The following is a 26,659-nucleotide window of genomic DNA, read 5'->3' as shown; positions in this document are numbered from 1 at the left end:
ATGTGGGTGCTCTTGGTTCTCATCGGTTTCTCAGCTGTTTCTGATCACCAGCAGGATCTTGTTTTTGATGGGTAAGAACAGACATCGAGTTTTATATTTGCACAATTTCTTCTGCATGAGCAAAAGCCTTTCAATTGACTTACCTGTTTCAAATCCAATCTTCTTCTCCCCTTTCAGGCAGAAGGTGTTTCATGTGATTCTGCAGAATGATGAGCAGGTGGAAATCATCAATTCCCTTGCCAGCAACATGCAGGTAAAGAACTTGGGGAAGGGGCTATATTGCATTTGAAAGGAAAATTTCTCCTTTTGTTCAACTAACATATATCTTAAAAAAGAAAAATCATGCTACTGAATTAAAGACCTAATCTTGATTCCATTCAAGTCAGCTGGAGTGTTTCTTCAGAAGGAACAGGACAAGGTGATAAAGTTAGAGCTATGCAAATACATTCCAAGACCTTCCTAGAAAGTCTGGTTAACGCAGTTTGAATATCGAAGTGCCAGAATTTATTAATAGAATAAGTTAATCTGAAACGCTGTATTCACTGTGGGGTGCTTTCAAGAATGTATTAGATAAAACATGGAAATTCCAACTACCAGAACTTTTACCATTATAGGCAAAACATTTTGCTCATGTAAATAATCTAAAAATCCATACTCCCAACAAATTGAACTTTTCTTTGGCCTCTAGTCTCTCATGTCATATTTTCTTCTCTGACTTTCCTTTAAAGCTTCCTTTCTCTCCAGCCAAGCTGCATGTTTCTTACTGACCTTGATGTAGATATATGATGACACAATGACATGAGGAAAAACAATAAAGACAGCAAATGTGTTTTCAATATTTCTCTTCAGCTTTGATGTTGTAAAATAGCTGTTGGTGAAAAAGACACCATTATTTGTAGGATGAAAGGATGGTATTTTTAATGAAGTACAGATGTGGAGAACCATCATCAACAGACTAGTATAGCGTGCTGGAACAGTATCCTGTAGAAGAATATACTATTAGAATGGTGCTGCCAATATTAAGAAAATTAATATACCATGCTTGCTTTTAATTGTGTAGTATAAAGGGATTGTTCGTTTTCTTTTTCTTTTAAGCAAAGCAAAGATCCCTGAACTACCATTGTTATACAAAGCAATCAGTCAGGACTGATGTAGTAGTATATCCTGGAATAGTAATCTCACTTGAAGACACATAGTTCATTAATACACCCACCAGACCCAATTTCCTTTACATTCACAAGATGAAAGGCTGAAAAGGCATTAGGTTGGTAAAGAAGCTTTGCTTTCATTGGCCTTTAATAGGGTACTAAATCCAGAGGTCTGGAAGCTGACTTCAGAAAAAATAGGTGAAATAGTAATAGCACTGTTGTTTGTCCATGCTGAACTAAACATCTTCTGAAGGCAGAGGTTCCTCATACCAACATTAATGAACTGAGTTTTAAAAGCACTCATACAGACAACAGTCTTTCCCAGCTGATTTATGTAAAGTATTCATGTAGCATCCCTCTGCTACTGAGTCAGGAGTCCATTTCTGTATAATGCTTATAGGCAAAAACCTGCAATGAAATCTGTACAAAGAATGAAAGAAGTTGTAAAGATAGTTATAACATTCACAAGTCTGTATGCATTCACATGCTGTAGAATACTTGGCATTTGTGAAACTGTCACTGCCATCTCCAGAATTCTGCCATATAAATTGCAGAGCCTAATAAAATCTTCTTAATCAATTTCCAGTTAAAATTTAGGTTGATACTTCTGGCAAGCAAGATTGGGTCTGTAATAGGATAGGAATGAAATTTGGTACATTAATCACAATCAACATCACACATACACCCACCTAAAAATCACAGCCATATGTATGTATTTATTTGTTTATGTATTCATTTGGCCTTCTTTCAGGTTGACTTTTGGCAGCCACACTCTGTCACACTGGTAAGGCCAAAAATGCAGGTTGATTTCTGAGTTGAAGCTGACGAGTCTTTTGAGGTTGCAGATCTTTTGAAAGAAAGTGGAGCAGAGTATAGGTAAGTTTGTTCTCAATACTGTATTGTGAATAGAAGATTAAATAATGCTGAATATCTGTTTGATCTTTCCATATCAGTCAACTGATCTTCCTGTCACAAACTTCATCCCTCCTGTGGATGCCTGGGTTCAGCTTTCCTATGGCAGTTCAAATGGAGTGTAGCTGCTCTGCGTTAATGGGGTGAGGTGAAATGTTGTTAAGAGACAGGAAGCAAAGACTTACTGCCAGGAATTTCCCCAAGGTAAAAGCTCACTGCAGCACACAAGGCTGGAATATGGAGGGGACCAGAAAGATTTCCCACTAAAGACAAAACAGCAGCAAAGGTCTAGAAAGAGCTAGAAAGTACACCAGATGTGTTTGCATGATAATCTCAGGGAACTGAAGCCAGAAAATGGTGAGCCCCAAGGGCCACCATGAAGGGCTCCCCTCTGAGTTCTCTAAGCTGTAGAACAACAGCTAGAGGGGCAAAAAAACCCAAATGGTGACAAAAAGACGACAGTTGCCAGGTGAAGTGCCAAGGGAGTGGGGAGAACAGATTCCCAGGGAAGCCTTGGGCTTACTCAAGTCACACAGCAGATCAATGGTAAGGATTTCTCCAGAGAGACAGCTCTTAATTAATTGTCCTAAATATTTCGTAAGTATATTACCCAGAAGTTAAAAAGCCCAGAGTTTCCATGCCCAAATACAACTGCAGCATAAGTGGTGGGAATAGGCCACACTGCCATATTACACATCCCTGAGAAAGGAAGCATTGTAGTGAGTAGCGCTAATGGGAGAGTAAGAAGAAAATAGCAAGACCAGGCAACTGCTTATACTTCATATCTTCCAGTCACTATGCAAGCATTAACCGAGGATGAGAAGTTGACTTTGGGCTGGAGTGGAGTGGTGTTCTCTGTCTTCATTTCTCCTTTAGCTCCACCTCAGCATTGGCTCAGCCCAGCTTGATTATCAAGCTTCTTCAATGTGTAATGGATATTCTGTCAACATCATGTACTCGGACACTGAAAGTCAGTATTACTTGATCAAATTCTTACAACTTCTTTTGGCTGAGTGGAGTGTTTTTGTCTCTCAGCCCCATTCTGGTTGCCACTAGACCAAACTTCTTCGTTGGTCACCACACAGTTCTCGTGAAACATAACTTTTATGATCTGCTAAATCCAAGGATAATCCATCCCTAAACTCACTGGCTTCACGTTAACCATGTCTGATTTGGATGCCGCTGGGGGAACAGAATCTAAAAACACTCTAGAAGAAATAATTTTCAATAATGCCACAGCCCACAAACAGCACAGGAATCCAATTTCAGTGGAATTTCCTCTTTGGCAAAGGAGGAGTTACTCTACATGTGTTAGTTTTTCGTATAATATTCATAAACTCCCTCAGGTCCATGCACAAATCTTTTGATTGCAACAAAGGCCATAATGTCTGGAAGGCGTCCCTGACAAACTTGAGTGGAGCGTCCTTGTGACAACCCAAGCTGTTACAATTCTTTTGAAGTGCAGCTGCGGTGCCATGACATCATGTCAATGTAGTCATTTGCACTGTTTGTTCTGAAGGCTGGTGGTGCCTCACAAACTGGCCTCCTGCTCTTCTATCCAAATCACAAACGATCAAGGACATATCCTGGCTGAGCAAGATTTGTAAGAATGTTAAGACAAGCACTGGAAAAACAAGAGGACTTCATTTTTTGATAGCCAAGGTTGAAGTACAAGCAAAAGGTCCTCAAGAGTACACTCGATGATGAGCTGTGCCTTTGTATCAGCCCCAGGGAAAGATGAACAGGAGAGATCCAATCAATCCAGACAGGATGCTGGGGTTTTCTTGCCATTCTGTGTTCTACTTTAATAACCCACCTCACTTGCAGTAAAGCAGCTTGTAGGATGGATAATGCCACCTGCAATAGAGCTGCCAAACCACACTTAAACTTTGGAAGCTTGGTTTGACAGAGAATTTCATTACGCAAAAATCTCTGGGTTCCTGCATGGGGGTGTTACGTTGCTGCAGTCTAACCCTCCTGCAGTGCCCTAAGTTCAAGAGAGGGACCTTTTCCTATTGAGGCAGAGGCAACCTGGCAACATGAGGTCTGCCCAGAGCTCACTTTCTACACACACTCTGTCTCAGCATTGCTATTCTTCCTAAACCAAACTGTTGCCACCCTGGAGGTTTGTTAGTATGGGAGTAAGTAGGCAGGTGCTAATCAGGAGGAACCTATTGCTCCCTGATCATTCTGGTGGCAATGCTGAGGCAGGAAGTAGGTTGAAACTTGAACCTAATATATCTTCTTTTCAAATGCATAAATCAGCCCCCCAGTTTCACTTCACAATCCATGCAGCCTTAATTCCAGGAAGACCCTGAAATGTCTACCTGGTGCTTAGTTTCCTGCTAGCAAGTTGTATGTTTCTCTTCACACTTTTCATGGTGCCTTATTGCAGAGTTCTGATTGACAACCTGCAGGCTGCACTGGACGCCCAGTTTGACAGGAAAGCTCATACCATCAGACACAGCTGTGAAAAGTACAACAGCTGGGAAATGGTAAAGTCTAAAAGTTTACTACTTTATCAGCTAGGTACCTTAGCCTCTGTGGTCAAAATGGCTTCTGATATGCTTCCAGCCTTCTTCCCTTTTCCTCTTCTGTTCCATCCATTAATATGATAACTCCTTCTCCAAACTCTCCTTCCTCTTCTCCTTTATTGCTCACTACAGAGTTAATCTGTATAACCCATCCCCCTACAGCTATCTCCTCTACTTCTGCTCCCAGTGCTGCGAAGAAACTTTGGCAGAAATCCAATGACCAGGCTGACATGCTTCACTACTAATTTGCTCTTTCCTTTACACTCCTCCTCCCATCTCCTCTGCTAAAGAACTTGATTCCATTCCCTGCCCCAATTCTAGCTCTTCATCTTCCACCATAAGCTCTCCCCTCCTCCCTCCTTTTTTCACAGCCATGCTCATTTTTCCTGACATGTAATTCTGACCATGTCACCCTTCACACCTTTGCAGTGGCTCCTTATCATCCATTGCATCACAGTTCTTAAAAGTATGACAATCTCCCTTTCACATCTTTCCTTGCAAAAATCTTTCCTTTTTATGCCGATCATTGCCCACTAAGCACCTGTTACATTTTCAAACAAGAAAATTTGTGTTTCCTCTCCAGGTGGTATCTATAGAACATATACAGAACTAATCGATTTTCTTCCACGTGAACTCTCCTAGAAAAAAAAAAAAAAGTCTCCTTTTACAAGTCTGTTTAAAAATAAGAACAAAAGCTCCTCTGACTCTGCAAAGGTTATTGGCATGAAAAAACCACCAACATCCATAATGTCAACCATTATTTCTAGTATTTCTTTGCCAGTTTGTCTAGATCTGTCTGCTGTTTCCTGACTTTTTTCTTAGTTCATAGATAGCTCTTTGCACATGAAATGCTTTTTTGTGTGGATGTGACAACTTTTTTGTGAGCTTCTGAAGGCACCTGTAACAAAGGGAATCTGCTCCAATATTAAGATAATAAAGGCTGTTATTACTTCCCTTAAATAATAAAAAGAATGAAGGAGATAGATAGATATATCCTTTCTTTTCTATCTGGCATTGCTGGACTGTTCCTACAAATCCCCATCCAGTACTTCTGTCAGTAATTCAAGAATGATGATGAATAAGAGAGACATGGAACTGAAAAACATTACAACATGTACAAGATTTAAGGCATTCAATCTACTTAGCTTAACAAGAAAAATGGTTTTCTTTTGTTAAGAGAGTTTAAGGGCTGACAAGGCCGTAACTATATAGGGTCAGCATTCAAAGGGTTTGGTAATCCACCAGCCATACTACAATAACAGGTTTAGATAAATTCATACTAGAAAATCTTAATTCAGACATATAGCTCTAGTACAAGTAGGAATTAATTCTTGGAAATCTACAAATGGTATTAAATATCAGGTCAAGTTAGATGCTCAGGAGGACCGTTCTGGCTTGAAGTCTGTGAATTAATTAGTCTGGACCTGAGGAGAGACATCAGTAAATTTAACCTCCTTATGAAACAGATAGCTGCTTGGACTGCTGATATTGCTGCTCAGAACCCAAACATTGTCTTGCAGTGTAACAGGGGAAACATACGAAGGATGGCCAATGTACCTTCTCAAAGTAAGTAAGTGCTTTGATTTCTTTGTGCCAGACTTTTTCTCTATTAACCTCCACAAGATTATGATGTCTATTGAAACACCAATGATGCTAAGATAGTTATATACATTTTGCAGAAAATCTAATACGTTTTTTTCACTACTACTATGATTTTTTCAACTTTTAAGACTTTTTTTAAAAGAGACATAATGAATTATTAAAGTTCAGACATATAAATTCAACCACACTCCTGAGAGCTATTTGAATGATCATCTACCTTTAAGTTCTCTCCATCTTTTGTTTGTAAACCCATTTACTCTAAAAGGATCTATAAATGTCAGTCTCTTTAACAATAGGCAAAAAATTTGTTTGTTTCTTCATCATATATAATTTTGTGCTGGTTTTGGCTGGGATAGAGTTACTTTTCTTCACAGTATCTAGTACGGGGCTATATTTTGGATCTGTGCTGAAAGCAGTGTTGATAACACAGGGATGTTTTCGTTATTGCTGAGCAGTGCTCACACAGAGCCGAGGCCTTTTCTGCTTCTCACCCCACCCCACCAGCGAGCAGGCTGGGGGGGCACAAGGAGTTGGGAGGGGACACAGCCGGGACAGCTGACCCCGACTGACCCAAGGGACAGTCCAGACCATAGGACGTCATGTGCAGCAATAAACTAGGGGGAAGGTGGGCCAGGGGGCTGCTGCTCGGGCACTGGCTGGGCAATTGTTTTCATTTGCATCACTTGTCTTTCTAGGGGTTTATTTCTCTCTCTCTGTTATTTTCCTTTTCATTACAATTTATTATGATTATGATTATTATAATTATTTCAAATATTAAACTGTTCTTATCTCAACCCATGAGTTTTCTCATTTTTATCCTTCCTAGTCTCTTCCCCCCATCCTGCTGGGGAGGGGAGGAGTGAGCGATCAGCTGTGTGGTGCTTAGTGGCCGGCTGGGGTTAAACCATGACAAATATTTTGGCATAACTCTTATGAATAAGTAAGATATGATGACTTAAATAAATATGAAAGGATAAAGATTACTTGCCCAAAATTGCATAAGCATTTACAATAATACATCATTCAAGCAAACAAGATCAACTCTTAGAGACATTGCAGGAAGTAAATCAACAGTGCAGAATAATCAAATAATTGGTGGGGAGAAGCTTATCTACATTAATAAAAATGAAATTATTAAGAGTCTATTGTTTTAGCTTGAATATCACGGTCAGCTACAGCTGAGAGCACTCCACAGATTTCCATTTAATCAAGGAATGCTATATTTGTATAAAGTTTGACTTTTTAGGTCAGCAAGCTGACTGACTTGTTCTGCATGCGAATTATTTTGTTCGAGACCTGGGGTTTTTTGTTGGTTTTTTTTCCTAGATGGGAAAAAGTAGTCCAAATAAGAAGGCCATCTTTATGGATTGTGGTTTCCATGCAGGAGAGTGGATGTCCCCTGCTTTCTACCAGTGGTTTGTGAAAGAAGTCAGTAAGCTTAATGATGAAAAAATATTTTACAAAATGCAACTATGTTTAAGAAAATCTTAAGTGAGCAGCACAAGCTGAGGCCACTGCAGATTGCCTTTTTACCTCTAAATACCTGTCCACACATCTCTTCTCTCACCTCAGATGATTAGGGTGTAACTACTTAGACCAGATCTTAACGGTTGGACCTGTAATCTTTCAGCAGCTTAAGACTACCTAAAAGCATGTGTAAGAGGTACTGACAACTATGAGGGTTACTTACACAGTCTATAAATTCCTTTTTGTACCTGTAGTCAGAGAAAGGTGAGAGACAAGCAAACAGATCTAGTAAGGAGTAGGGAATAAGGAAATTCAAGGGCGCATCAGAAGGCATCTGAATACACGTCAGAACAGCCATCTTCCTACAGCATCAGGTGCTGTGTTCCCTGCAACCAGCTTTAGTCAGTAAGGCAACAGAGAGAGTGGAGACCTACCCTCAGCAAAGCACACAGTGCAGAGGAAATGTACGCAGGAGAGGAGGGAGGAAGACTATAGATGAAGCTCCCTAAACTCCACTCAGGAAGAGGGAAATGCATATGCATCCCTTTGAGCTGCCACTTCAAGTTGTACAGAATGGTTTCTAAAACAGGAAACCATATTCAGGAAAGAGCTGCACAAGTGAAATTAGCTTCACTTCAGGCTGGGATACTTTAGGCCTTGAATTAAACAATTTTATCTCCTTTGTCTTTTCCTTCTCACCACCACCACTATAAAGCAGGTGGGAGTTATCAAATGCTGCACAATCTTCTCTACAGAGAAGAGGTATATTCCCCCTCAGCAGGGGGACATCAATCAACTTAGCAGAACAACTCACTGATTGAATCTCAAATTTTGTAAGAATTCCTGCCTGAAGATTAAGAAAAAACAAACCCAGAAGCAGCAGATGGGGTTTAAAACCCAAGTAAAGGAAGGTCAAAGTATGTGAGTGAGCCACTGGCAGAGGCATTGGTGGCAAGTATAATCTCAGTCTTATCAGACAGCCATGAGGTTTTGTGTAGGGAGCAGTGGAAATTGAATGTGACATCTCAGTAGAGTCAATGGGAATGTGATTTCATTATCTCCTAATAAGGCTGCAGACAGTATGTGCTACCATTTTTCTCTTAGCAATTCACGTCACTACAGCTGTCATTTTCACTGTCTGGTCACTTAATTCATGGGTATACCTGACACCAGCAGTGGCTCTGCTCAGTGGATCCAAGTGTGGATAGGAAGAAGTGCTTTAAAAGCACAGCCCTCTGAGCGTCATCAGCAGTTCACTTGGGATTACTTCTAGACATAAAAGTAAAAAAAAACCTAGAGAAAAACATGAGCAAGGTGGATTGTTATATGTATTTCCAAAAAAACCCAAGCATAAAAAAACAAAACAGGAAAAAGTAAGCTCTAGTGATCTGAAACTTCTTTTCTAGATTCTACATCCAACCCTCCTACCTGCTAGTTACAGGACAAAAGATGCCCTTCTCCATTGCATTGCTCCCTGTGTTGTCCTTTATGTCTGTGCAAAGTAAAGGAAACATGGGTGTGACATACTTCTTAGAGCAAATTTCCATGATCATTGCATGCCCTCTCAACACTGATATAAATCTGTGAACAACCATACAAAGTGCCAGACCAGGAACAGTCAGGATATACAGGTTTATGGCAGGAGTTCTTATGTCTGTTATTCAATGTATGTGTCTGGAAAAGTGCAGGGAAAAATCTGCCTCCCTGTGAACATGTGCATCCACAGCATTATGACTGCAAATGTGTAAGGATGTTCTTTGGAAATATTCTCTAAAATTTTGGTTATTGATGAAATTTGTCTGCACAAAAGATATAAAAAAATGGGAATAATGATTCTTCCTTCTCATAAATTAAACCCAAACCTTTAATGTGACAGGATGTAGGGAGAATACATAGACAGCAACTTTGCTCTGCCTGTAAACAAGAAGCTAGTAGATGGAAATCTCTTTCCAGTGATTTATTATCCTATTCAAGATCAACATTGCTTTACCATATAATTTATCTACAAGAATGAGATGGCTTTCTAACAGCAGTGTGGTTTGAGTCAGTGTAAAGCCTCTAAGTATATGTAATATCACAGACCTGCCATCGCATGTGGTGGAGTGACCTGGATGACTTTGTCCACCACATTCATTAATTCCTGACCCAGACCCAGGCCTTTAAATACACACAGAGGATACAGATCTATGAAGGCACCATCAGCTTTTTCTACTCTTCTCCAACTAAGCTGTTGAGACCTATGGAGAAGATACTGTCATGACCATACTTCTCAATAGCTAGGACTTCTATGTTTTGCCTGTTGTTAATATTGATGGTTGCGTTTACACTTAGACAAATGTAAGTACATTCTTCTTTCTCAAGAAGAGTATTGCTGGAAAAGCCAACTGTTAGAACTTTCTCTTAGTTTTGATCTATGCTTCACCATTCTATTTCAGGACCACATGTGGAGAAAGAAACCATCAGCCATTGCACTGGTACAGATCCCAACAGGAATTTTAATGCTGACTGGTGCAGTTAAGCGTCTCCTAACAATAGCTGCAAGCGATCATACAGAGGTGCAATAGCCAAGATGCTTAATTATGGATTTTCCCTACCTGATGGTTGGACCAGCTCAAGCTTGAGTGAAGACCACCAGTATAGCATTGTAGAGTAGCTTGTGTTCAATTTCTGGAGCAGTTTGGGGCAAAAACCAGATTTGGTTACTAGTGTCACCACTATGGCTACTTCTATAAACATACACACACACACACACACACGTGCATATATATATACACATATATATACTTACACACATGTATACACACACATATACATATATACAGACACACACACACTTCTATGAGTTCAGAATAGAAACCAAAAGAGTTTTCTTCTGGTTGGCTTCAGTCGGTGGAGAGAGGTCTCTTTTGAGGGGTTTCCACTTGGCTGTTTCCTGGAAGTGTCCTAGAAATGGGGGAGATATGCAAGGAGAGGACTATTAAGTACTGAAGCAAATCAATATCCCAAATCACTTACATAATATAGAGCTTTACATCAATACTCATGTTCTTCCAACTATGCACACAGGGCATATTTATTTAATGCTATGTCATGTTGCCCAGTGTCTTAACCATGCAATAAAATATTCTCTCCTCTGATATGGCATGTGTGTCAGTAGGATTTCCAAGGCTTATGTACAAAAGTGGTGTAACATGACTCTCCTAACAACCAGCTTTTTTCATTAAATACTCATTGAATTCACCTTTCTTCCCAGCTCTTGGGGCCTCAAAAAATCCCTGTGATTCCACTTACTGTAGCTCTGCACCTGAGTCTGGAAGGGAGACCAAGGCTTTGGCTGATTCATGAACATCTTTCTACAGTCAAGGCATACTTGACGATTCACTCCTATTCCCAGCTGCTACTGTTTCCTTACAAATTACCATCGAATTAGCAGAAATTGGTAAGTCTCTTTGTCTTTTTGACATAATGAAAAGAATAAGTAAAAATCATCACTTGCTACTTGGGTCCATTTAACTTCAAGCAGTTTCTTTAACATCTGGAAAGAATCTGTACTGCCAGTTTTTGAAAATACTTAGTCTTTCATAGCAAGAACAAGGGAAACCATGATGACTTCAAGATAGTTCAAGCACAAGATAACTTAAGAGCCTTATTTAATTTCCGCATACACCATGAATTTGCCACAAGGTCAGGTCTGTCTTCCAGTCATGCTGTACAGAAATCCACTACGCTGTGCAGCACTGCTTCTTCCTGACTCAAGAGGTTGCTGTGCATGTAGCTTAAATACATTACATAGAAACATTATGCCCTGTATGTCAAGCTAACAGCTTGATGAATTGTAGTCACTATGAAATGACTGAACTGGTATCATCAACGGCAGACAAGGATCTCTGTCTACCACTCTGTACTGAACCTTAGTTCTCACTGAAGTAAAATGCTGAAACTCCTATTGATACAGGTGCAGGACAATGAGGCAATTTTTGTCAAAAGTATAATTAAAAACAATTAGATACAAAACAGGTAAAAAGTTTCAGTTCCGAGGCCTTTCTAAACAGGCCTGGATTCAAACACACCTTTCATTTGGAAGAGGAGAGGATGAATGTGGTGTTTTAAAGGACAAGACCTCTTTTATTCATCCTAGAGAAAGGCCACACCCTAATGCCACTTAAGTGAGATAACAACAGTCTGGAATATATATATTTTTTCCTATCCTTAAAAAACACAGAGGGGGTTAAAACTATTAAATGTGTATAAAAGTTGTAAACATTTTATAAGGCCAAAAATCAACAATCATGAATAATAAAATTACTTCAGTTCTCTGGCATATTAGCAAATAGAAGCTGTTGGCAGGGAAAACAACATAGCAAAACAAAACAAACATATCTTGATTCCCCCTCTTTCCTGGATTCTGCCAAAAGTCCAAGGCAACAACACTGTGTGTTGCTCTGCTGGGCAGGTTTGACAGATTTATGAGTGCTCCCAAATAGATGTCATCATTCTGAAGCACAAATACAAACTGGGGCCAACAGCGGTTTCCTGTTGCATTTTTTACAGCTTAAAAGAGAGGATGAAATTAAGATGAAGATTTTGTTGTCTTAATTTATATTCCAGAAATTTTTAGTTGTAATTATTCCAGGGAACTGCAGTAATTTCTGGTCTTCAGTTTTTACAAAAGCTTCACATTTCACACATTGCAGTTCAGTCTAAAGTAATAAAACAACACAAAACCCTTGAAGCTGCTTTGTTGTCAAGAACACAAAGTTCCCATGTGTTAAAAATTTGCATGACATTCTGCCCAATTTTTTTGAATCAAGAGCAAATGTGATGAAACATAACTAAAAGTACAGCATGTTTCTCACAGTATTAAATAGAAAAAGTTTACATTGACAGCTCATTATTAAAACAATCCTTAACAATAAGAACCTATGTGCTTTTATAGGTTTTCAAATTCTTTTATTAAATTAAAATTTTATATTAGCAATGTTCTATTCTAATACACAGTAAAATTTACTGAATCACCCATATCAAGGTTCTACAATTTTTATCAATAAAAACTCTCCTTTCCTGCCATAGAGGACAATTCTGCTATTACCATTCAGCATAAAAAATAAATAGCTCAGGAATGCACGCTATATATGTCTCTTCAACCATTTGATTTCACTTTGTAAGTTAGTCTTTCCAGCATCACTTTATCCTATATTTTAAATCAGGCACATTGATCCCAGGGGGAGTTCCATTATTTTCCACTACAAAGCAATCACAAATCTGACCACCATGACAAGGTGACCTTATGAGTGTTTTTAACATCTTAATTAAGGGAAAATATTTCCTCTATTGGTGATCCCAACAAAAAGACAGCAGGATCCCAGAGGTGTTCAACTTGTGCAGTATCTGATTTTAACAAGGAAAGACTTCTTGCCAAAAATCCTTCTTCTGGAGAATGAGATCAGAGTATCACCCAATCAACATTGCCTGTAGTTGAGATAATTAAACAGAAAGGGCCTAATTCACGCCAATGTCAGTGAATTAAATAGAAAGACTGACTTCAACAGGCTCTGGGTCAGGTTCGAAAGTGCAGCTTTTCAGGTTACTTCAAATAACTAAAACACATTCATTTAAGCTGTGACTAAAGAAAATTTAAGAATTTCAATCAACAATTGTACTTGCTTGAAATGAGACAGCTACAGAAAGGCGTATTATTTTGTATGCCAATTGTGTTTCATGTCTAAAAGTTCTGTCTAGATTTAGAATTTAGAGAAATGCTGAAGAATGAGAATCTCAACTTATAATAGAAATTGTTTGGGCAAATAAGAGGATCATAAATCATTTTGCAAATGAAGAAGCAAAATTTATAGTGCCATTATCTTATCTTAGATGTTATTTTTACTCTGACAGATCTAATAAATTAAAGGAAATATAGTTGCAATTTCTTATCTCTTTCAGTGAGCAACTGGACATGTGCTTAAACAAAACCTCACGTCTGCTTATCATTAACAATATTTTGTTCCATTGTATTTAAAGGTAGCATAATACCATGGGGCTTATGCTGCATTCCAGTGTCTGAGATACAGAAGGGCATAAAAATTGAGTAATTTGAGATTGAAGACACTAAGTCTGCAGAAGAGAAAGATGAAGAGAATGCTTGTACCTTCCTTTCCTGCAAGCGTACTGAACAGCGTGTCCTTGGGGCTCAAAAGACTTTTTCTGTTCACAGCCTCAAGAAATCACCAGAAGGCATAAAACTGTTCTGGCTTTGGTTTCTCAGGTAGAACAGGGCACTCTTGAGAATCCCAGACATCCTTTTTGCTCACTGCATTGCTATAGCAAAGCAGAACAACCTCAAAGTTATTGTAACTTACTTTAAGTCAGGGATTAGAACTATCCCTCAACCACCCCCAGCGCTGGGGTGTAAAATATGATGAAAGTCACGTATGTCCCTTCCTTCCCACAACTTCCCACTCTTGTCCTTAGATGCAAGAGGATCTCTGAGAATCTCAAACCCACAGCTCACAAGGATTTTCCCCAAACTCTTCTCCCTTTATTCAGGGTTGTTGTTTTGTTTCCCCTCCCCCTCCTGGGGTGTTGCACAAAACTTTCACTGTTATCCAAACAGTACTTGAACAACAAAAATAAAAAGACCCAAGACAGGAAAATCTGGATCAAGAATTTCTCAGAAGTTACGCAATATTCTTGTGCTGACACCCTGAAAGAAATGTGTACTCCTTCTGGTGAATCACATTTTGCTTGCTTCATAATCCTCCTGACTCATTCTTGACTATACCCTGGAGTATTACCCTGCACACAGAATACACACTTGAATCCATCTCCTACAGAGAACAGAAGCATTAACTTTTCACAATTAAAAAATGTGCTTGGCAAGACCAGTATCTCTCCATACCCCCAAAAAATTCTTTTCATCTTCATTTTACTACTCACACTTTGTCCTCTTGCAATAAAGAACTCTGTATTTAATCACACTTTTCATAAACAGTGCAGCCCATATTGTTTAATCTGTTCATATTTTGGCCTTAGCTTCCTATTAGGTCACCCTATGCTTTCCTCATTTTCAGCAGACAAATCTAGCTTTATCAATTCTTGTTTGTATATGAATGATTTGATAGAGCAGAGGAATGTGCATTGCACCCCTCCTTCCTTTCCAGGTTCAATTCCATCTCTCAGTTAAACAACAAACTCAGCGCCAAATACATGTCTGCAGCCAGCTCATACTCATTGTCAGATTAATGTATGTATATTATTACAGTTTGGCATGCTGCAGAATATCATATTAATTTACAATCCAAGATAATTTTCTAGACATGGGATTTCAGTTTGTATTACTTGAATGCATACTGGCCACATTGGTTATTGTTTCAGCTCACTGAAATTCACCTTCCATATTGGGATGGTCAAGCATTTCATTTCCTTTTGAGTGCTTAAAATAGGATGTAGTAGAAAGTGGAGATACGCCCGGAGTCTGTACAGCCTGCAAGAAGAGTGAATTTCAAATATATTGCATGACTTTGTGAATATCAGTCTGATTATTTAACTTGATCCCTGGGAGCAAAGTCTTTTCACTCCTGACTTTGTTCATGAATGTGTTTAAGATATATAAAGACTTGTGGGTAAGAATTTTTGAACAGCAAAAGAGACTACATTTGAACATCTAAGAGACTTGGACATACCGATGGGGAGTTGCAACGTATGCTGTTGTTGTATCCGTGCTGTTGCAAAGTCCTGTGATTGTACTACTTGTTACAAGTGAATATTGCTAAAGTCAACTGGGAAGCACAACAAACAGGAAACTGGGCAGAAAAGCAATATTTGGAATTGGCTTCACAGCTCCTCCAGCAAGTTTGCCACAACAGATGTCCCACAACAGAACTGCTCTGTACTGGCAGTCTTACAATTGTGAAAAGGATCTTTTTAGTAGCAGCATCTTCCAGATGAAGCTCATGTGTGAATCTGGCTGAAAGACAAGAGTCTCCAAAAGGTGTAGGGCACATTCACCTTAACTCAGTTACTCTGGAAACCCTCTAACCAAGGATCAATTTCTTAAACACTCCGTGAAACTGCCACGGAGAAACAGGCTTGCAAAGAAAAAAGAAGCATCATACTAAAGTCCTCCACTTGGCTGGATTCCCCGGACTCTTGGGGGACATGTTTAACTATGAGCAACAACAGAATAGTGAGCTAAATTACAATTCAGTCTTGGACTCTTTTGAGGGGAGTCTGTTTTTATTGGCAAAATGAGAAGCCTCAGAAGTTTAGCTTCACTTGGCTAAAGCTGACTTTGCAAATACACATTTTCAGACTTTCATTATGAAGGAAGTTGAGAGTCACTTAAGTAGCACATGAGACCGAGATGAAGTGAAAATACAGCTTTAAGCCTCGGGCAAATCAGTTTGCAGTCCAGTGAGGGAAGAGAGCAAGAGGTCCAGTCAATCAGTGAAAAGGCTTCTCCAGATCACTGTCAGACTATGAGGGCAAAGGGAGTTGTCCACATGCAGCAGCTGCATAATCAACGTCCCTGAAGTGTTTCTAAACAGCCCCAATTTGCTGGCAAATCTAGCCTGACGATACAGGAATAAAAAGAGGGAGATGCTCCCCCCAAAATTACCTATTAATACGCAGAAGGTGCTTAGCCTGATAATTTATCTTGTTCGGTCAAAACTCCAAATGAGGTGAGAAAGAGAGGCCAGTAATGTATCTTTCATTAAAAGCTAATAGCTGAAAAAATAGGTTTAAAGGTTGTGAATTATGTAAGATGATGGCAACTGAGAACACAACTCTGCTGTCTCACTGGCCCATGCACTCCGTACACTAGATCAAGTGAAATATTAGTAATTGCTGTGTAAACACAGATGGGTGATGAGCGTAGGGAATACTACCTTCTGCTGAAATGACCAGCTCTGTGAGTTCAGCTGCAACTCAGAAACTGAAAAGCCGTTTCTGCTCCCAGTTATAAGGTATTAATTTGGAGTTACTTCTAGGACTTCAGGGCGCCAGTTGTTTCTCTGCTACTGTAACTCTCAGCAATATTTTCCTTGCAAGAGTGGGATTCTTAACAGTAAAACAAACAAACAAACAAACAAAACCCAAACAAACCACAACAATTCAGTTAAGTCAGTTGTGCAAAGAGACCTAGAAAATCACTCAACAGCAAAGAGTACCCTCAAACGTCAAAAAGATACCAATGTTTCTCCTTGCAGCTGTATTCCAGATAACATGCAAGCTTGAAAATCCAAACCACTTTTCAAAAGGTAAATATCACTTTCTCTTTTGGAAAATGTTGGGCATTATTTATATAGCTCTGCATAAATCTCCACGTTATTTCCTTTTTATGGATGGTTTTGAATTATTGTGCTATTTAAAAAAATAATAAGAAAAAATTTTCCTCATATTTTGTATTTATACTCACAAGTATTTACTTAATTTGTATTATTCCTGCTGTTTTACATTATATTATTATAATTAAGAGTTGACTTTAGTTCCTATAAGGTTAATTATTTTTTTTTTACCTTCAGGTTTTGGACTATAAATCTATTAGGAAAGCAGATGGTAGAGAATCACTTAAAGGAAAAAAAATCAGGTATCAAAACTTCTGATAAAGTTTCATTTCGTGATGAAGTCATAAATGCTCAGTCACGTTTTTCACTTAGAGAGGGTCATTTAAAATACCACCTCAATCTCCAACCTGGACAGCTTGAGAAAGTTGTTTATTTGGATTCCAGGCTCTTAACAGCTGGAAATCTCAACTGCCTTTTCTACAAATCTCTCTTTTTACAACTTCCTGGCTAATAATACAAAATCCCTCAGGTAAAAAAATCTCCTGACATACTTTTTCTCGTATATGTCGTGGTATGATTTAAAGGTATCATTTGTCAGCTGAGTGAAAGGAATGCCTTATTCTTCCCAAAGAGCAGCTCTGCTGTTCTATTGTCCCTAGTATGCAATTTACTAAAGAGAAAGCAAATACTAGTTACCAACAAGTCCGTACATAGTATCAGACTATCTTTCCAAATTTAATTTCCACTTCACACATATCTGAAAAGAGGAAGAATCAGATTAGATTTAAAAATTCATTCACTATTTAGAGAAGATTTGACTCAATCTCAGCTGCTGATTAAATGCATATATTGTAAACAAAAGATGACTGAAGAAAACCTGGTATCACTAGCAGATAGTAGTCTCCAACCTCCACAATTCCATCAACATGTGTTAAAAATTATTATGGATTTTAGAAAAAATCAGCTTGTTAAGGGATTAAAAAAACCCAACCAACCAAAAAAATCCCTTACTTTGGAGAGCACTCAGCTACCCTAATCGCTCTGAACCAAGACTGTGAAATGCAAGGCAATAACATTCTTCCTACAATTACTTGTGTTTGGACAGTAGAGAGACCAGAAACCAAATCCCACATTCAGGTACAGCCAATGTTATAGGTGGAAGGACAAGCTTCAAGTACTCCTTGGTCTATCTTGTTTGAGTATTCTTAATGTGCTAAATGACCAAATTCCTACAGTGAACTCCCATAATTCTAGAACGTTCAAAATCCAACATTTGGGAATGGGGAAGCACTTGCAATTCTGCAATAAATTAGGCTGCCAGTGCTAATGCAAACGTATTTTGATGCCGTTTTGTAGAAGCTGAGAAAACTCCCTCAATTAACTAAGATTTTCGAAACACATTGTCCAATACGCCTTTTTGAGTAATTCACAGGAACACTTGAAGCATAAGGATGAACAGAGAATATTTTACAATATATCTTCCACTGGGAAGTAAGCCAGAGTATAACCTACAGAGAAAGAAGGGGCTTGAGGAAATTCCTGGAATAATAAGCCATTCAGCTGCAAGCTGTAAAGAAAGATATGGCAACCCATTGCTTATTCTTATACTGAACATCTGCTTTCAAAAATCATTCATATTTTTCATCTGTTAGTAATAGTTTTCATGTTTTATTACCAACATGCTGTATAATGAAGAACTGGAAAAGCCACACGTTCCAAAGAAAAGTCTGTAATTTTCCTTAATGCAAACATACAAAGCTTCATAGTACTACTGATGGGCCTGATCCAACCCTCACTGAAATCAGTGGGAGTTGAACGAGTCCCTCTGTGTACAGGAAATGAATTGAAATTAATGAGACTACATATGGTTCCAGGGTAATTTATGCCTTTTCTGGCTGGTAATATTTATAAGACCTTAATCTGCTTCCACTTGTATCAGTGTTCAACTCCACTGACTAAGCTGACTCTACTCTGAATTTACAGCTGCATGAATACAAGGAAAAGAAAGACTATTGTACGTTCACAATTTACTGTACCAAGTTATTACTGTTCTCTAAGATTCTCTTATCTTTAAATAAGATTCCTTATTTAGTTTTATTCTTGTACAAGTTTCTTCTAAGTATAGAAAATCCTGTTACCTGTTGTCCACTTACCTATCCAAACTATACTGGACTATACAATAGGCTGTACATCAGTAGAGCAATGCGCAGACTGGGCTATACTCCATTAAAGCTTGGAGTTCTTTACTGATAAGCTCTTTTCACAACAGGACAAGCTGTGCCTTGTCAGCTACTGACATCTAGTCATTCTGAGAGGTGAACAATAGTTTTCAAACAAAAACTTCTCAGGCATGGCTTTTCAGTTTATTCAACAATATATTTGCCTAGATTCACTCAGAAAGCTTCTGAAAATCTGCATTTATCCCTTTTCCTACAGAATTGCTCGTGCTGCATCCAAACAGCTGGCCAGTTTGTATAATACCAAATACACATATGGCCCAGGAGCTAGAACAATCTGTAAGTACTGGCCTAAATATACTAGCCATCTATATTAATTGCTACTAAGACTATCAAATGCAGTTTTCTAGTGATTCTTGTTCCTCTTCCTAAGTAGGCCCTTTCTTTCTTCACATGCATATACTCAGAGGTATATATGGAAACTGTCATTTCTAAAATATGGGATGATATATTCCTTAACGATCCCAGGGAGTGTGTGACCCCCTGGAAGGTAAAGTGATGTGGTAAATTGTTTAGGAATTCATGCTATGCACATGAATTCCTAAATCATACACAGCTTAGATTTAAACATAAAAATCTCGACCTGAGATTTTCTGCATTTCCAGTATCTTCAAGTCAAAGTGAAAAGATGATGTGAATCCTAAAGAATGGCTTCAACCACTCTAGTAACACAGATAATTATTTCTTTTACTTTGCATTACAGTCTGAGAAATGTACTAATTACAGTTTCATTCTTCTACCCTTCTTGGGAACTCAGCTGTCAGGATATGACCTTGGCAGTGTCAAAAGCTGAGCTGAGGTTGCCAAATCTAGATTTCTAGAACTTTAAAATCTCCTATATTTAAGATCTTTTAATTTACTTAAATATGGAAACTTTTCCCTATTTCTCTTTCCTTAAATAATTTAAAAAAAAACTTAAAAATACACTTTGTCCCAATTTTTAGAATATTTATAGAGATTTTTCCTTTAAAAATGCTTTGGTGATGCTTAGCAATTCTGGAGGCTCCTTCCTTAGCAAAAGAGACTGCCTTCATTCTACCAAAGTACTAGAAAGGGAGGGTACCATTTGTGCAGAAGAAAAAGATGGAGCTGATATCCCAGATCTGCAGTTCTTTCAGATCTGTATGAACCTCAAAAAGCTACCCAGTGAGAGGGTATTTGGTTCTGATACCAAATCTTTCTAAATGACCCCATGCAAGCCTGCCATTCTTCTCCTTAGACACTCCTCCCATGGTCTCCCCACAATATTGACGAGGAGGCAGCAGTTTAGCTTGTTTACATTTGCTTGCATGCGTCAGCTGGAACGAAGCTCACAAACAGCCTAAAATCACAGAAGCTTTTCCATGAGCAGGAGAAATCAATCAATTCACTGAATATTCTTTTTTTATCTGTCCTTTCTGCATTTCTGGCTACGTGACTTGACTCCAAAGTATGTCACATTTCAATGCGTAGCCACGCTTTTCCAGTTAAGCTTTATTTTATTTCTTAATCAACAGATCCTGCTGCAGGGGGCTCTGACGACTGGGCTTACGATCAAGGCATCAAGTACTCTTTCACTTTTGAGCTCCGAGACACTGGTAGATATGGTTTTATTCTCCCTGAAACTCAGATAAAGCCAACCTGTGAAGAGACTTTACTTGCTGTTAAATATATTGCCAATTATGTCCTTGAGCACTTGTATTAGAATGGAGTTCTAAAAACTATTAAAGAAGGCTTTATTCAAAGATGTCTTCCTTTTTATTCTTCCCTAACAATAGGTTTTTATTTCTCTTTACTTAATGTTCTTAGTCATATCCTTAGCCCATCATAGGTCAATAGAACTACAAGTTTGTCAAGAGAAATTGTATCTTTTATTAAGGCAAATGATATAGTCGGGGGGGTCTAAAAAGAAAGAGCACAAGAAGCTTAATCAACTTAAGGTAGAAGTTGCCTTAATGATTAAAATTATCTTTACATACAGCAGACAGGCAGAACATTAGATCTTACACAGCCTAAATCCTAAGCAGAATGAAAACAGCTAGGTGATTCATATAAATGCACTTTCATCCAACCATTCATTGCCTTAATGGCAACAGTAGCAAGGAAAAGTTCACATCACATACTTTTAAAATTATATTAGCTGTGATATGCTCTTGTGAATTTTCTCAAAACCCACCCTGGATTGCCCCATCACTAAAAACTAGTTTGGATCTGAGGTCACTGCTAGTCCGATCTGAACTCGGTGCTGAAGCTTATAATTACTATTAGTTTTAAAGACCAAGACTTGATACAAATCATGCTATAAACTACCCTGCATTTAAGGCGCTCACACTCACTACAGTAGCCTGTCTCAATATTCTGAGAGTCCTGGTACTCCCTGGGGCCCCACATGTTCCTACTGTCATGAGCGGAAGAATCATAAACAGCCATAAAGACTCAGTCTGGTGATAAATGATTAACTGTTTCTTTCATGAGAAGCTGTAAAGAATTATCCCTCCCCCCCGATCAATTTTCTGTACAGGTAATGTGGGTCTGATTGGGTCAGAGTGAGTGAGAGTGATAAATAGCCATTCTGGGCAGCTTTCTCACGCAGCTGCAGAAAATGTGTTTGGCATTTATTAATGCTGTTTAGAGCTTGGCTAATATGGGACACACTCTGCAGAAAGATGGGGAAAAACCTTATGTCAACACAGAACCTGGCTGATCTCCCTGCCATTGCTGGAAGCTCTGAACAAAGACTTCTGCTGTCCGTTGATGCTCCTGGAATTAGCACCATTTCTGGCAGGTCCCTAGCTGATGCACACAAACCAGCATGAAATGCATCTTACAGAGAAAATGGTTCTCCCAAGAAAATCACCAAATTCAGACCTGCTAAAAACTATGTGTTCTCCTTTTTTGCCTCTTCTCTGTGGAGGGAAACAGAAAGACAATGTCCAATTTAAAATGACACTTTCATTTGCATGTATAAGAAAAATAAAGGAACACATCCACTAGCCCACTCCAATTAGCCCAGCAGCACTCAAATTAAACTAGTCCTCACACACAACTGATCCATCTGTTTTTGATCACTGGTGAAACTGAACCCATGTGTGAAAGTAGCACATACCAGAAAAAAGACATGTCATTCTGTTTTGCAACAGAAGTGGGGGGAAGGATAGTCAACATTATTAAAAATAGCACAGGATGCAAGCAGAACATACCAGCCAGAGCCAAACATGTCACAAAGGGCAGGAAAATAAATAACTCAGAATATAAAATATTTTGGCTAAATTTAACTAAGTATTAACAACCACCCAGGGACTATCCTGACTATAACTGTATTATCTGGGAAGATATCACAGACCCTACACCAACTGCAAGGTGAATTGTTGATACTTAGCACTGTTCATTACTAGGAAGGCTCTTTGTAGGACTGCAGGCAACAAAACACACAGTTATAAATACGGTTGAGGGATAGGTCACAGCACCCAGCAGCTCCAACAGTGTTAGGGTTATCCCAGTTAACTTAAAACTGTGACTCCAAGGCAGAATATGGCACACATTTAGTAGCTCTGACATTCACAAAGTCAAATCACAGCAAGGCAGTGATATGCAGCTTTTCTGTGCCTTCTCCATGGAAGGCACTCACTAGCACCTCTGGACAAATTACAGATGCAGAGAAGAAGAGCAATTAAACGTGATATATCATCCATGCAGCTTGGAACATACAACAAAAAATATATGGGAGAAATTTAAGCAGGAAAGAACATTCTGCTAGCAGGTAAGCTGTTAGGGCAGAGACACTGAAAGAAAACACGGAGAGGAAGCAAAGGTTCAGCAACAAGTCACAGTGCTTCAACTTTCAGCATTGTTTTCAAAAAACAGAAAATCCACATGCAAAACTGATTGATAATATATTTTCAAAGATGCCATCACAGTTATTTGGAACCAATTCCTCAGTTATGAAATAGATCTTACAGAGAACCAGGAGAGACAAAAGAAAAGAAATAAAAACATCTTATATGGATGATGGAGGTACATTTTTACATTTGTAAAAGGTGGTTTTTTTCAACAATTCTAAAGAAAAACCTCCAGCCTCCTCCAAACTGAATCTTTTTCTTGCTTTCTAAACCCAAATCAATCTGTAAAGGAACAGTAAATATTTTACTAATGTTAAAATATAAATAGAATCCACCTCTCAAACAATCTTGTGGGTTTGATTTTTCTTTAATTGCACAGTTTAAGCTGAATTGTTTCTGTGAACACTATAAGCCTATACAGCAATTTTGTAGCATATAAGAATATTTTTAACTGTCATCATGTTTATGAAAAAAAAAAAAGCCATGAATAAAACAGGGGAGTAACTCTGCAGCTCTGACATACCTACAAATTTTGTCAAGAATGGAAGACTATCAAAGAAACACCAGCAATGTGCACTCACAGCAAGGAAGGCCGGCGGTGTCCTGGGCTGCATTAGGCAGAGTGGTGCCAGCAGAACAAGTGATGTGATCCTTCCCCTCCACTCAGCCCTGGTGAGGCCAAATCTGGAGTGCTGGCTCCAGTGCTGGGCTTCCCAGTACAAGAGACAGGGACACACTGGAGCGAGTTTAACGAAGGGCCATAAAGATGATTGAGGGACTGGAGCATCCATCATACAAGGAGAGGCTGAGAGAGCTGGGACTGTTCACCCTGGAGCAGTGAAGGCTCAGGGGGATCTTCTTTATCTGTATAAAAATACCTGATGTGAGGGTGTAAAGAAGAGAGAGCCAGGCTCTTCTCAGTGGTGCTCAGTGACAGGTCAAGAGGTAATGAGCACAAATTAAAGCACACGAAAACTCCACGTGAACGCAAGAAAAGACTTTTTTATTGTGCGGGTGCCCATACACTGGAACAGGTGGCCCAGGGATGTTGTGGAGTCTCCATCCTTGGAGATGTTCGAAACTTGACTGGACACGGCCCTGGGCAACCTGCCTTAGGTGACCCTGCTTTGAGCAGGGGGTTGAACTGGATGGTCTTGAGTGGTCCCATCCAACCTCAACTGTTCTGTGATCCTGTGAAATTATTCTCTGCCTGATGCAGGTCAACCAAGGACTAAGATGAACAATTCCAGCTTTTCCTATTTGATTTATACTGCTCCTTTAATCAGACAAATGGAAAAGGAGCATTCTGTTTTCTTGGTTAAGAATCACATAAAAAAGCTGCCATCTTTCTCTCATTAAGCTATTGTTTAGCTAAATACATTCAAATAGTCAATTCATTTCAGTGTTCCAAAACTCAAAAGGGATTAAGAACTGATGAAGTGTTCTAAAGACAATGTACTGTCCACGTGCCAGGTCTCACAGGAGTGATACTGGAGGTACCAGACCACTCACAGAGGAAATGTCCCTTCAGTACAGGTCACAGCTGCAAAGGCCCAACAAAGGCAGCACTTAGAAATACTTGATTCTTTAACATATAAAGCAGGTAACTCACATGCAAAAATGAATGAAGTACAGTAAGTCCTGACAGTTGTGTGACAGTTAAACACGTGCTTCTGGGGAAGATATTTCCAAGTTTGCTGAAAGTTCTCAAGCAGCTGCTGACACATAGTGGTAATTCAGAGAAGGAAGCTTTTGTTCTTAATGATCCAGACTCAAGTGCCTCAAAAACTGTGCTAGAAATTAAACCTATGCTTACAATGCAGTGTGTTCTGAACTCTGCTTTGCTGACATATGGCCTCAGCATGCTTCTTGTCACTTTGAATTTTTCCAAGGACAGATGTGGGCTGTGCATTGAAGCAGGTTGCCTCTGTGCTCGCCACTGCACTCAGAACAGATGCATTACAGCTGCACCCAGTCTTTTACCACAAGAGGAGAGGAAACAGCCGAATGCCACTTTCGAGAATGAGATTGCATCCCTGTCCTTTACAGGAAGGATGCTAGGCTACTTGCAGTAAACTTTGGAACCACAGAAAATGGAATTTGCTATCAATAAATGGATATATACAGCTTAGCCATGAAATAGGGAAATACTGCAAAACATCTAAAACTTTTTCTTCAAATCTTTTTAAACAAAGCAACCCAGTTTCTTGGAAAACACTGAAGTGTTTTCTTCCTGCATTTAACAGAAGACCTAAGATGCTTAGCTCTGGAGCTCTTCAAGGAAAATATGAATCACATTGCTTTAATATAAAATCAACTCCCAATTTCCTGGCTTCATGGCAAAACCCCAAATATTCATATTTCTCTTTAACACATTGATACATTACGCCATAAGAACCAGCATAAAGACTGTAATGAAGAAAAAAGGAACACAGTTCAGGAGTAATGGCTGTCATCCCTGCAGATCCCTGTGCTGCTGCTGACACAAGAGAATGAGGCCACAGAGTACATACAACTCAGTGTCACAACGATCAACTAGTTCATGTCGAGAGCTCAGAGCGCCTCTGTCCCTACCAGAGTTAGTCCATAACCTAATCAGCCTGCTACAAAAATCAAGAGATGCTAGTAAATTTTAAAAATTACAAACAGAACTCAAAAGACAAATATGCTGTGACATCATTGTTGACATGTATGTTGCATCATCGTCACCATCAGCATGGTCCCTTTTCCATCGTTGCCAAGGTGCAACATTCTCCGATTATGAAACTGTAAATGCAATAGTAGATGCAAAAAGCCTGCTTTTCACTGATATTTTCATGTCCCTGTTCATAGGATGTGCATGCATAAAGATGATAACCTCACATACGTAAAGGTTTAGGAGTTCAAGTGTTCAGCACACTTAGCAGAAATATTCTAATGTCCAGGTTTATAGTACATTCAAATCCAGAAACTGAGATCCTTTTATCTTAAAAAAATATCCCTCGCCTACGACAGCAGATACTCTGTTCACCCATTCTCTTCCTAGGTCTATGCACAGTAATGCCACCAAGGTCTGTGAATTCAGTCTTCATCCACCCTGAAGTAAATGAAAGGAAAAGCAGATCCTCCTTGTGGTATATTCAACGAGTTCAGGCCTATTGAAATCAACAGTTATTTCACTCAAAAACTAAACTGTGAATACTGCGAAAAACACTGGAATTTCCCTGAGGGTTTTTTATGTTATTTTTCACATAGCTTCTATTAATTCTTCAATGATTTTTTAAATGTGCCCAGAAATTGAATGAATAAAGGGTTCAAAAGGGAATGTTCATTTTATACAGACTTTCAGAAAACTATTCTTACATTTTTCTCCACAAATGGAAACGCTGTTCATGACCTGAAGGCTTTCTTTAAGGATCATAAATAGAACATTTCCTATTCGAACAGAACTAGAATTGCTAATGACACAACGATGTTTTATACTTTCCCTTTTTCGACATGTATCTTTGAATCACTTCTGAAAAGCAACAATATAATCCTTATAAATGTGGAATATCTTTCCTCCATTTAAAAGGAAGGCTGAATAGAAAATGACGCTTTATTTCTAGCTTTTGTCACCACTTCGCAGTTTCAGTCTCTCACATCTCTACTGTAAGTTATACTGTCACTGACAGCAGT

At 38.9% G+C, this 26,659-nt stretch overlaps 2 protein-coding genes across 2 annotated transcripts in view; one reads left to right on the top strand and one right to left on the bottom strand.

Annotated features, from left to right (window-relative positions):
• On the top strand, positions 1-20,985 carry CPB1 (carboxypeptidase B1). The gene is given in 15 exon segments (XM_030027386.2): positions 1-71; positions 178-253; positions 1,900-2,024; positions 4,456-4,555; positions 6,061-6,110; positions 6,112-6,160; positions 7,523-7,628; positions 9,891-10,000; positions 10,099-10,126; positions 10,129-10,176; positions 10,917-11,001; positions 11,003-11,102; positions 11,137-11,141; positions 19,384-19,463; positions 20,681-20,985. Coding segments are annotated over 15 exon segments (1,221 nt in total). The 3' UTR covers positions 20,869-20,985.
• NCBP2 (nuclear cap binding protein subunit 2) overlaps positions 10,588-26,659 on the bottom strand; it is a 28,628-nt gene continuing 12,556 nt past the window's right edge. Inside the window, exon 5 of the transcript XR_003925285.2 lies at positions 10,588-10,606. The gene's annotated coding sequence lies outside the window, so the exon portion shown is untranslated. The remainder of the gene's footprint in view (positions 10,607-26,659) is intronic.

This window comes from Aquila chrysaetos, chromosome 10, assembly GCF_900496995.4.
Source record: "Aquila chrysaetos chrysaetos chromosome 10, bAquChr1.4, whole genome shotgun sequence".
In the NCBI taxonomy this organism is placed as follows: domain Eukaryota; kingdom Metazoa; phylum Chordata; class Aves; order Accipitriformes; family Accipitridae; genus Aquila; species Aquila chrysaetos.
The sequence above is the reverse complement of the archived record's forward strand: the minus strand, read 5'-3'. Positions and strand labels throughout refer to the sequence as shown.